General features: G+C 38.6%; 1 protein-coding gene across 1 annotated transcript in view; it reads left to right on the top strand.

The window, feature by feature from the left end:
• Positions 1-13,004, top strand: part of MGAM (maltase-glucoamylase) — a 98,885-nt gene that overhangs the window by 20,457 nt on the left and 65,424 nt on the right. Inside the window, exons 2-5 of the mRNA XM_082846160.1 lie at positions 1,311-1,437; positions 3,516-3,658; positions 11,245-11,365; positions 12,423-12,532. Of these exons, the coding sequence (XP_082702286.1) occupies positions 1,311-1,437; positions 3,516-3,658; positions 11,245-11,365; positions 12,423-12,532 (501 nt within the window). The remainder of the gene's footprint in view (positions 1-1,310; positions 1,438-3,515; positions 3,659-11,244; positions 11,366-12,422; positions 12,533-13,004) is intronic.

The following is a 13,004-nucleotide window of genomic DNA, read 5'->3' on the forward strand; positions in this document are numbered from 1 at the left end:
AAATTTCACAGACTCTATCCAGATAGTTTCTAAATACTGTTGCCACTGAAAGGAGCCAGGGCTCCTTAGAAATGTTTGATTTGAGACGAGGGGCAGGAAATGTACAAAAGGAGCCTAGGTTATCATGTTAAACCAGCAAGCAGGGAAAGTACCGAAGTGTACCAAGAACCACCTTGAAGAGACTGTCAATGGGTAGAGATGGGACAATATGAGCATTAATAATAATAACATCAATGGGTTAATACAGATGAAATGTATTTAAATCTATGAGTTCATAAAGATATTGGACCAAAAAATCTCATTGATCCCCTTTGGAGGATGCTAGGGAAACTACTCCTTATTACTCCTTATTTTGAAAACCAGTAAATAAAGACTCAAACATTTATCCTGCCTTTCCTATCCTATACAAACTGTACCTTTATGAAACAAATGATAGATGAGGGGAAATTTCTTTCTATAGGAATATTTCATTTAATAAGTGAACAAAGAATGATAAAATTACAGTGTCACTGCATCACAACTCCTAATGAAATAATGGATCGAAGAAATGCTCGCCAATGGCTGTGAACATTTTTGTAAAAAAAGGAGACTGCTAGATTTTATGTGTCTCTTGCTGGAAGATGTTGTACCATCTATGCACCATTCAACCTGTATCTGTCAAAACTCTAGATCTAATAATTTATAGGAAATACAAGGATAGAGAAACATGTTGGCATGCATGGAGATGCAATCAACAAAATCCAGATTGTGGGCAGATCTACAGAACAAACCTTACTGGTTAAAGAAGACTTAACAGACACAAACCAATTAGTCATATATAGATCTTACTTGTATCCTTATGAGAGTAGAACAAACTATAAAATGCTTATCAGACAATGAGGGAAATTTTTAAAAAATAGTTCTTTAATTTGATGATTAAAGAATTATTTTTAAAATGTTTTAAGTGTGATAACAGTATTTTGTTGGCTTTTGTGAAATTTCTTATTTTTTAAAAAATATGCTTAAATATTTTCAGAATAAAAGATATGAAATCTGAGATTTGCTTCAAAATAACCCAAGGTTAAGGAGACACATGAGTAAGAATAGACATAAGAAAAATAAAAGTTTTTATATTACCTTTAAAAAAAAAAGACAGAATGAGATTGGCCACTTGATAATTTTTTAATCTAGTTGATGGGTACCTGGGCGTTTATTATGTCATTCATTCCTCTTATGTATACATTTGAGCTTTTCTCAAGTTAAAAAAGGTGGTTTGCTAACCGCGTGTTAAATAAAACTCAAATCTAAAATTGTTTTCTCTTTCTTTGTAGATGGCAAGAAAGAAGTTGAAAAAGTTCACTACTTTGGAGCTTATGCTCAGTGTTCTTCTGCTTGTGGTGTTTATCATCACTATTCCTCTCTTTGTGCTTTCAGCCAGAGACTCTTTGGAATCAGAAGGTAACGAGGAACTCTGGTGTTCCCCCCTCCATATATTGCTCTTATCAGAGCAAACACCTCAGAAATGGCAGGGAAGTGATGCTTTCATATTCACTGGTGTGAACGTGTGTGTGTGTGTGTGTGTGTGTGTGTGTGTGTGTGTATTATATGTGTGTGTTGGGGACCACCTGACTCAAACTGTGACAGCACAATAGGTATTCATTGTAGGCCTAACTCTGACACTTTCATTTCCCAATTTAGCACAGCGCAGGATTCCGCAACTGGCACTTGAAATATATTTGCTGAATTTCATTGAATAATTGTAATTTTGTTAACAACAGTAATCAACAATACCCTTATATGAAATGTAGTCAAATAAGTATATAATCAATTAAAGTACCTTCAGCCCAGGTTTGGTTCTTTAAAAAAATAACAGCTACCAGAGTTTTTTTAATTAAAAGTTTATTGAACTGTTTTATTTTAACAGAAGGGCTGGATTGTGCTGAGTTATCCATGATTTCTTATCTGGGCTTCAGCTAGGAGCAGCTTCCTAGGTGGGGCACGTGACGAGGGGCTAGTGTCTTGCCAGAGGAAAACCTTTGCCCCCTCCCCCTACCTCATTTTCAGTCACACCACTTCTACTTCTGTGGGAAGTTAGATTAAATAATCTCAAAGGTTGTTCAGTTCTTAAAATTCTATGATCCTGAAGATGAAACTAAAACCCTTATGCGGAAACTGGCACAAATATAAAGTTCTATTACTCCACCACATTTGAATTGGAAACCTTAGTGAAAAGAAAACTTACTAGAAGCCTCGTTGTTTTGTCTTAATATTGTTATTAGCTTATTGTAGAGTGCCCTAAAGAAATCTAACATCCTTATGTTAGAATGCAATAAATGTGCCTTCTTTATTTTACTGACTTTAAAAAAAAAATTTATTTATTATTTTTGGCTGTGTTGGGTCTTCGTTGCTGTGCGCGGACTTTCTCTAGTTGTGGCAAGCGGGGGCTACTCTTCGTTGTGGTGCGTGGCCTTCTCATTGCGGTGGCTTCTCTTGTTGTGGAGCATGGGCTCTAGGTGTGCGGGCTTCAGTAGTTGTGGCACACAAGCTCAGTAGTTGTGGCTCGTGGGCTCTAGAGCACAGGCTCAATAGTTGTGGTGCAGGGGCTTAGTTGTTCCACGGCATGTGGGATCTTCCCGGACCAGGGCTCGAACCTGTGTCCCTGCATTGGCAGGCAGATTCTTAATCACTGTGCCACCAGGGAAGCCCTATCTAACTGATTTTTAAGTCTGAATCCATCAATCAGCTGGCATAGATTCTAGCTGCCAGTTTCTAGTTTGGTGGCCTCCCTTTACATTTTTTGTCCTATGAGGTCTTACATTTGTATAAGAATGCCATCACTCAGAAGTGTTCCTTGTCAAGGGATTGCCTGTTGACTGAGCAAGGAGGATTGAGGTTACTATGATTAGGGTAACATTCAAGAGAACAACATATGCTGCACGTGATCTATGTGCAAACATTTCGTGAACCAGCTGCCTGGGTGGAAGTACAGGACCAAAGCAGAATGTACAGACATCTCTGTAAAGGGCCATATACTTAGTACTTCAAATTTTGTGGCCCATACGGTCTCTGTCCTAACTACCTAATTCTGCCTATAATAACAAAAGCAGCTAGAGACAATACATAAAAAATCTGGGTGTGGCTGTGTGACAGCAATATTTTATTTACAAATCAGGCTGTGACCTGATTTGGTCCACAGGACATAGTTTACCAACCCCTGGAGTAGAGAAGGTAGATTGGTTCCCACTTTGGTGAGCTTCCAATCTAATGTTGGAGTCCAACTCCTTGCTCTTGTATGCACTGTCTCATAGGGGAGGGCCTTGCTGGTAGAAGGGGATGTGCAGGTATATGTAGAGTTAAATACAGTCAGCAAGAACAAAATGAGGCTTTATAAAGTGAATGTGTACATTTCAGGGTCATAGAGTGAAGCCCAATCAGTAGTGGAGTCCATATAATTGGAGGTGTTGAGAACTATGAGGGTATCAAATGCCTGTGATATTAATTCTGTCATCTTATGTTTGCTTTTGGGATTATCCCAGGTCCTGGGACAACAGTTACCTCAGGTCCTGGGATGACAGTTACTCCAGATCCTGGGAAAAGTACCACTCCTGGTTCTGCCGGGTGCCCAGTGGTAAATGAATTGGAACGGATAAACTGCATCCCTGACCAGTCACCAACAAAGGTTTGACTTACAGACCTTGTTTTCATTTAAGAGTTTATGCCATTGGATAAGGGTTTGTTTTCTTTTTTTTTTTTTTCTGTTTGTAGCCCCCAGAGTTGTTTATTGTTTGCATTGCAATTATTGGTGGCTCAGGAAAAGAAGTCCTGTATTCATGCTTATATGACAGCTCAGCCTTGGGAGAGGAAGAACTAGAAAATTTCCTTGTGTTGACAAATTCAGCAAATAAAAGTACATGCTGTCCATTTAGGTTTGAATTTCAGATAAACAATGAATAAATTTTTAGTATAATTATGTCTCGTGTAAGACTTGGGACTTACTTATACTAAAAGTATATTTGCCTTTTATCTGGTAACTCTACTTGGTTACTAGTTCTCTCTGACTCTGTTTCTGACTCTGTTTCTTGGCCTCTCTCTCTTTTTTCCTTACACAATTCTAAAAGGTTATTTAGGATCTACAATAAAAAGTCATCCATAGGCATAAAACAGTATTTCAAATAAGGATAAAGCTTCAAGGGCCAAGTTTTGAAGGAAGAGGTAATAAATACCAGATTAAAGATAGTGCAGGCAGCTGGGCGTTTACTGTTGGGCAGTGTTTCCTGACCATCACCTGAAGTCCAGCTGAATATATGATTATAAAATGCATTGCACACACCATATCAGTCATGTCTCGTGTTGAGAGTGAAGAAAGACAACATGCAGCCTTCTGAGTGAAGTCCATTGACCTGAAATGGCAGATTTGTATCAGACGCAGAAGGGATGCTTGCTGCATGCGATTCTTGGGCATGTGGCACTCTCACATTATCTCTGTAGCCATCCTATTGTTCACGGGCTGGAATAATCTGTGATGTTCTTGAGAGTTACTATTTTGGTTTGTCTAAAGGTCCTAATACCAAAAGACATTTTATTTCTGCATTTATTTTTCTTTCATACTTCTGGAAGCTAGAAGTCCAAAATCAAGGTGTCATTAGGGTTGGTTCCTTTTTTTTTTTGCAGTACGCGGGCCTCTCACTGCTGTGGCCTCTCCCGTTGTGGAGCACAGGCTCCGGACGCACAGGCTCGGCGGCCATGGCTCACGGGCCCAGCCGCTCCGCGGCATGTGGGATCCTCCCGGACCGGGGCAGGAACCCGCGTCCTCTGCATCGGCAGGCGGACCCCCAACCACTGCTCCACCAGGGAAGCCCAGGGTTGGTTCCTTTTGAGGGCTCTGAGGAAGAATCTGTTCCATGCCTTTGTCCTAGCTTCTGGTGACGGCCACAATCCTTGGCATTTCTTGGCTTGTAGCTACATTACTCCGTTCTCTGCTTCCATCTTCACAAAGCATTCTCTGTGTGTGTATGTGTTCAAATTTCCCATTTTTATAAAGACACAGATCACATTGGATTAAAGGCCCACCCAACTCCATATGATCACACCTTAGCTAATCACATCTGCAACAATCCTATTTCCAAGTAAGATCAAGTTCTGAGGTACTGAGTATTAGGACTTCAACATATCTTTTCTGGGGACACAATTCAGCCCATAACTTGGACAGAGTCACAGAATGTGAACTGTGGAAAGTGAGAATGGTTACACAATTTGAGCCTTTGGTATTGATTGAAATAGCATAGATGCTGAGTCAGAGAGAACCAAGATGGCAAAGAAATAACAGATGAGAAATCAACCATAGTGATAGACTGGGGTTTTGGGGAAGCTGGAAGTTAAGGCAGAAAAAAAGAACTAGAGCCAGATAAATAGCTTGGAGTAGAGAAAATGCCTGGGAGCTGTAGTTAGGAGCAGAGTGATTGGACAAAACTAGTCAGGAAGCTCAGAGGCTATGTTGAAGGCAAGAGAGAGCACCAATATGGTAAATAGTCAAGGATCAGGAAATCCCCAGGACAGGACAAAGCAGTGAGAGCACAGAAGGGCATCAGCCTGGACAGCAAGGCTGCCAATGTGGGAAGGAATCCCAGTTAGAGCAGTTCATCAAACCAAGACTATTGCAGCATTCAATCCCCTTCATCTGGCGTCTTACCCTGACTGAATGAATGTAACTTTCTCTTGGATTAATGAAGAGACACGCCTGCTTGGAGTAGGAAGAAATGTGTCTGAACAGAAAAGGTGGATTCAGATTTTGGAAGACCTTGGATTTCGGGTAGAGGAGGTTGGCTTTTTATGTGATACACAGCAGCTAGGAGCAGCCACTTAGGGCTGAACGAAATCACGAAATGGGAAACCAAGAAGAGAGAGAATAAAAGACAGAAATAAAGGAAAAAGAAGATAGAAGAGAAAAAGAAAAAAAAGCGCTTCAGTATGGGGCCAAATGTCATAAAGTTTGGTATTTTAGATGATAGGTTCAATAGGTAGAGGAGATAAGCTAAGTAAATACGTAACTAGAATATAAAACAAAAATTTATAAGATATAAACGAAATACTGTGTGGATCACAAAGCAGAAGAGATTATTATCAAGGAGAAGGTGACAGTCTAGAATTAATGATAAGCAGGATTTTGACAGAGATGAGAGGAATGGAAAGTGAATTCAGGATAGAGGAGACTGCACACAAAGTGACAGAAGAGGAAGTTGTGGGGCACATACATGACATATTGAATGGTCCCATATGACCAAGATACAGGATGGGTGCCAGATGGCATATAATGTTTAAGACTATAGGGTAGTTTGGAGCTTGATGATAGAGGACCATTCATTAATGTGCTGCTTTGTCAATAGGAATGGGAAGTCATGGTCTAGATATGCTGTACCTAAACAGGATGTTTCCAGAAAGTTGATCCGCACCCATTTACTTGCCCCTGTCATAGTGTGCTAGGAAACTACGTGCTCAGAAGCCCACCTGGAAGACTAATGCATCCTCAGTCTGTCCACTTTCCTGCAACAGCCCATCTTGTTATTGGCTACGTGAACTTCAGATGTCATTATTGCCTCAGTAATGCTTCTTTGGTTTTATAATAAGGCTGTTTAATACTGTGGTATCAAGATTGTAGTTCAGTAAACAACCTTTGCCTTTTTTCTAAATGTTATACCCAAGTGAATTAATCTATGACCTTTGCATTCATTCACTGGCCTGCTCCTCTTTAGTTCAGCCAGAGAGAAATACTCTGGGAGCACTTTCAGTGACCTGATTTTTCATAGAAAGTATTTCTTAGGTATTTTGCTGTGTGTTCTAAGTATCCTGGGTGCCATATGCTAATCTAAAGTGTTGTTGAGAGGCTGATTCAATGGATAATGTTGTGTATATGTATATAATGTATTTGTTGAAGGAAAGTATATGGCTATGTGGAGGAGGGGAGTGGGAAGAAATTATGAATATGACACTAGGCTAGGCAGAATGTTTTACTGCTGAGGCCATTGCTATATCATTTTATCATTCTTCTCCTCTGGGATTAAAGAACTAAGAGTATAAATTTCCCTTCAGATGATTCTTCGTTGTAAATTCCATTGTTTCTTATCCCAGTAAAAGGAGGGAATTCTGTGTCTAAAACAGGACACATAAAGGCTGTGGAGAGACACTGGACAGTACAGAAAGAACAGGATGGAGGGATACAGGGTTAGAGGAGCCAGCCCCTAGGACAGGATGGCTGGCAGGGCTGAATGAGCAAGGTCCACTGTGGTCCCATTCCCTCCAGTGGCAGGAGATGGCTAATTCTGATTCACTCAGGCCGACTCTCACTGCACCTGGGACACTTCCTTTTCACGTGTTTGCATTTGTCCTTGCAACTTTGCTTTCTGTCTTTTATAAATGCTGCAGTTGCTGAGGTCCTGAATTTTTTTTTAATCTTAGATATGCTGCTTCCTAATGACCTAATGATGCACATATTCCAAGGCATATGTAGTCTTATCAGTAAATTATTTTCAACTCACTCTGATTTGTACACATTTCTTGTTTGTATTATTCTAGATTCTACTTCTTATTTTTATTATACATGCTGCAAGTATCTTCTGCTGTTATGAGGCTGTGTTCACCTATTTTATGCTGTCTTGATGAACAGATATTTTATATTTTAATGGAGTCAAACTTATATATTCCTATATTACATCATATCTCAAGGAACAATGCCAGGAAGATTAAAAGCCTAAAGGCAAAAAAGAAAAACTTATGACTTTAAGAAGAAAATAGAAGATCTAATATAATAATAATTAACTTATTTAGTTTAAATTTATTTCTGTAAATTTTCTTGGATTTCTACTTACACAATATTATGTCAGAAAATAATGATAACTTGGCTTCATCCTTTTTAGTTTTACAAATATTCTTTATTTTCTTGTCTTATTAGTCTTGTAGTGTTAGGACCTCCAATATATATTTAATTATAAAACAACATAGGCATGGTCACCTACTCTTTTTTTCTCATTTTAAAAGGAATGTTTCTAACATTTCAGAGTTAGTGAGATGGATATTATAGGCTTTAGGTATCTACCCATTATCCAACTAAGGAACTTACTTTATATTCCCAGTTTGCTAAGAATTTTATCATGAATAGGTGATTAATTTAAATGATTGTATTGTGTACTTTCTTTAATAAGTTATGAAATATTATACAGTGGATTTTCTAATAGTAAAGAATCCCTGTGTTTCTGGAAGAAACACCACTCGCTTATTATTTATTTAATATGCTGCTGATTTCCATTGTTAAAATAGCGTGCTCTTTTCTTTTAGGTTTTTGCATTTGTATTCGTGAATAAAACTGGATTCTAGTTTTCCTTTTTCTCTCATGTCTGATTTTGATATAAAATACTTCCTTTTTTGTTTCTTCTCCTCTCTCTCTAAATGTTAAGAAGCATTGGGGGTTGGAGGAGAAAAGGACTCCAGTGGAGCAGAGCTTGACTAGGTCATAAGCAGTGTCTTCAGCATCTGATTTCTCACAATCTCTGAGTTCAATCTAGTCCTTCTCTTTGTGTTGGTGCAGGAGCCTGTATGTATCTATTATGTAAAAAGCAAAATATCTTTACTTTTTTGTCTACTTTATCTATCAATTACTGAGGGAGTTCTTTAAAAATATTGCATTATGTACTTACTGTCTTTTTCAATTTTATCTTGTGATTCTTTAAGGTTTTTCTGTAAATATTTTGAATCTTTATTATCAGGTGTGTAGCAGGTTTGAGATGTCATATCTTCCTGGTGAACTGAAGCTTTTGTCATCATGTAGTGACTCTATGTCTCTCTAATAATTAATATTTACTTAAAGTCTATTTGTCAGCTATCACTATAGCTGTACTAACCCTTGGTAAGAATTCTTCTCACATAGCTGTTTTCCCCTGTTTTAGTGCTTTTGTGAGCTTAAATTTTGGGTGTGCTGCCTGTAAACAGCTTCAGTTGAATTTATTTCTGTAAATGTAATCTGATTATCCTTGTTTTTTAAATTAAGTATTTAAGCCATATGATAATTGACATGAAAAACTTTTTTCTATGGTCTCATTTTGTGTTTTCCATTTGGTCTGTTTTTTATGTACTGCTCCCCATTCACGCCTACCCCCGTATACATGTTTTCTTTCCTTATTTTTTGCATTGAGAATTTTTCCCCTTAGTTTTCCCCTCAATACTGTATTGGAAATTATACACTCTATATTATTTTGGCAGTTTCTCTTAAATTTTATTTCTCATGTTCAACTTAAAAGGACATTTTTTTGTCTCAAGTTTGGGTTTAATTATTTTTGGGTGCCTTCAGTCCTATTCATGTTGTCATTTTTTTATAGCTTCTCTCTACAACTCTTTTCTGAGGTTTCACCTACTTTTTACTCCCTTGTCTATTTGCCCTGTTCTCTGCTTCTCCCCACATTGCTCCCCATAACTGCCTAGCTCCGCTGCAGGGCCTGGGATTTCCAGGTGGCCAAGAGGCTGTGCACTTTTCATGCTGCTTTGGCCACTCTTTGATCTTTGCCCTTCCAGTTCAGTGAAGAAGTTATTAAGCTCTGGGGAGCATGCAGAAACCGTTCTGCTTAACACTCTTTTCGACTCCTTTCCCTTTTCAGGTTATACTGAAGTTTCATCTGAGTGGGTTTTGAAAAGAAAAAACAAAAACTGCTGACTAGTTGAGTTCGCAGTGAAGCCTGATTCCATAGCAGTGGAAACCACAGATGGACACTGTTTTTCGATCCTTAATATTGGTTATTATATTAGCATATGATTACCAAAAAATTAGCATATGATTAAATCTAATTGTTCATATATCTAAGCAATTTTTTTTGTCTTACATTTGTAAAGCATTACCATATCCTCCTGAAAATATGTTCAGCAGATACTCAACCCAGACTATAGAGAAAAAGAAATGGATAACAAGAGAACTAAGTTTTGGTCCTTGTCTTCTCAATAGCTAAGTGACCTTTGGCAGATCACTTCACCACTGCGAACTTTTACCTCTGTGGCCTGAGGTTCTTCATCTGTAAAATAATATAGCAGGGTATGTTAGTTACCTATTGCTGTGTAACAAATTATCCCAAAACTTAATGGCTTAACACAACAAACATTATTTTCTCGCAGTTTCTATGGTCAGAAATCTGGCCTTGGTGTATCTGGGAGCTTTTGGCTCATAGGCTTCCAGAAGACTGCAATCAAGGTGTCTTCTGAGACTCAGGGATGATCCTTCTCAAGCTTGTGTATTGTGATTATTAGCAGAATTCAGCTGCTCAAGGATTGTTGGGCTGAGGACCTCAGTTCCTTGCTGGAGACCTCCCTCAGTTCCTCACCACGTGGGTCATTCTGCAGTGCAGCACCCCACTTCTCGCAGAGTGAGAGCTCCAACAGAGCAAGTGAAAGGGAGGGAGCAAGCTAGACAGGAGACACTCTGTAATCTAATCCTGGAAGCCACAACCCATAATTTCTGCTATAGTATTTTTATTAGTTACACTAAAGAGGAATGGTTTCCTTGTACTTCTTTTTATATTTAACCTGATTGCTTCTTCCAAATTAGTTATATGAGAAAGAGATTGTATCCATTTTAGTCTCCATGTGATTCAGTCATTCATTGTAGTAAAAGGCAGGTACCTTTCTTAAATAAGAATCAGAATCTATTTGGGTTTCAAGGAACAATTACTTAGTGCCTTGGGAGGAGTTAAGAGACTATATATACACACATATATATACACACGCACACATACATGTATATACTGTGTATATATGTATAATATATATGTATATATGTCACATATACTAAATATACCCATTTGTAATATACACATTTAAAATTCAAAGCAAAATTGCCTTGATTTCAAAGCTTCTGAATAAAGTTAATTGCAAAGTTTTTTTTAGAGCCCAAAGCCAATATCAGTGAAGCTCCATTTGTCATTTTGGGTTACTGGTGATATAACTATATAGTAGTTTAGAATATTTAAATACATTTACCAGGTTTATTGTGATGACAGGTAGAGAATGCATTGTGATCATGTATTGTTATATGATAACAACGAGGAAGGATATTGGCCAGAAAAGTGAGTTTTGAGTGCAAGCACCGCATTGGCTGGGATACAGCACAATTTCTTTAAGTATCAGGTCCCTTATTTGTAAAACAAGGCTCATGAGACTGCAAGCTCAAATTATATTTATCAATGATAGTGTTCTACCCATAGTGGAGTTACTCTAACTAATCTCTTATTTCAGGCCATGTGTGACCAGCGTGGGTGCTGCTGGAAACCTCAGGGACCCATAAGTGTGCCCTGGTGCTACTATTCTAAGAGTCATGGCTATCAAGTGGAGGGCAACCTTGTGAACACAAATGCAGGTAAGCCAGACTCAGCCTTGAGGAAGGAGCTCCAGATCCTCTGGGGAGGGAGGTTTGCAAGCATTTATTGTAGGCCAGGCACTGGGCTGTGTCCTCTGCAGGTTGGCTCTGTACACTGCAGAAGAGAGCTGTAGCAGCAGGTGGGGTGTTAACTCTGTACGGCTACCACAGCGTGTGACAGGAGGTGGGCACTGCCCTTGAGCAAGGACTAGAGTCTATTTTGGCATCAAGGAAAAATATCACTCTCTGTCTTGGGAGTTAGGAGACATGTTCTATTCCTGACTCTGTCTTTATGTACCTTTGTAACCTTGTCCAAACATTGTAACTTCTTCGTTCCCCAAGTTTCTGACTTTTAAAGAGAGAGATTTGAATTCAGTAACCTCTGAGACTACTAACAACTCTAATATAATGTAATTTTAATGATATGGAAACAATTCCAATTTTATCAATGTTTTATGAAAGTTAGCTAGCCAGTGTCAGTGTTCATGGACTAAACATCCCCCCTTCTTTCTCCCACCTCAAAATGCAGACATAATAATGAACATGCTGGGGATACTTGGGGAGGCTCTTAGCATAAAGGAAGAGGCATGCTCCTCTTCCAGGGCCTCTTGGCCTGATGGGCTTTTCTAATAAGTTCTCGACTCTCACCTGGCTTGTCACATAACTGGGGAGATGGCATCAATACATCCAATCACCTGTGGCGTAACATGAAGATAACTGAGAAGGAATAATGGATGTGAACACCTTGAGGGCTCAGAATATAAAGGGTATATGAGTGATGGATGGGCTGGTATAACGATAGTTTGGCCTTTGAGGGATGTTTCCATTCAGATTTTGGAGAAGAGAGGCATGGTTTTTGAATAAGGTAATGACAATACCTAGCTTCAGAATCTGGCCCAAGACATATGTGTGTATGATGAGGTACACATCCGTGTCTCCTCTTCTGATGGGAAGTAAAGGCTTTTCGCCAGCCCCTTTGACATAAAGCTTAATTGTATGTGGCTGTTTGTGAATTTACACAGCCAGCTATGAAAACTCTTTACCCCCTTCACATTAGGATTCACAGCCCAGTTGAAAAGGTTGCCTTCTCCATCTCTTTTTGGAAATGATGTCAACAACGTCCTTCTCACAGCGGAATACCAGACGTCTAACCGTTTCCACTTTAAGGTTGTAGTTTGTTTCTTTTTTCCTATTCTTTTCCATCGTAGTTTATTACAAGATACTGAATATAATTTCCTATGCTCTACAGTAGGCTCTTGTTGTTTATCTATTTTATATATGGTAGTTTTTATCTGCTAATCCCAAACTCCCAATTCATCCCTCCCTACCCCCCTTTCCCCTTTGGCAACCCTAAGTTTGTTTTCTGTGTCTGTGTGTCTTTCAGTTTTGTGAATAAGTTCATTTGTATCATATTTTAGATTCCACATATAAGTGATAGCATATGATATTTGTTTATTTAAAATTTTTTTGGAGAAGTTCTTGTTCCCTACCTGATGACTGCAGTTACTACAAAAGAGAAAAATTTGCTAATGGAGGTATTTTTCTGTACTGTCATTATTCTTACTTAGCATGTGTATGTTGAAAGCATTTATAGCCTTCCTTCAGTGTGATATCTTCCTAAATGTATATTATAGAGTTC

The sequence above is a fragment of the Leucopleurus acutus genome (genome assembly GCF_964270905.1).
Source record: "Leucopleurus acutus genome assembly, chromosome: 9".
NCBI lineage: Eukaryota > Metazoa > Chordata > Mammalia > Artiodactyla > Delphinidae > Leucopleurus > Leucopleurus acutus.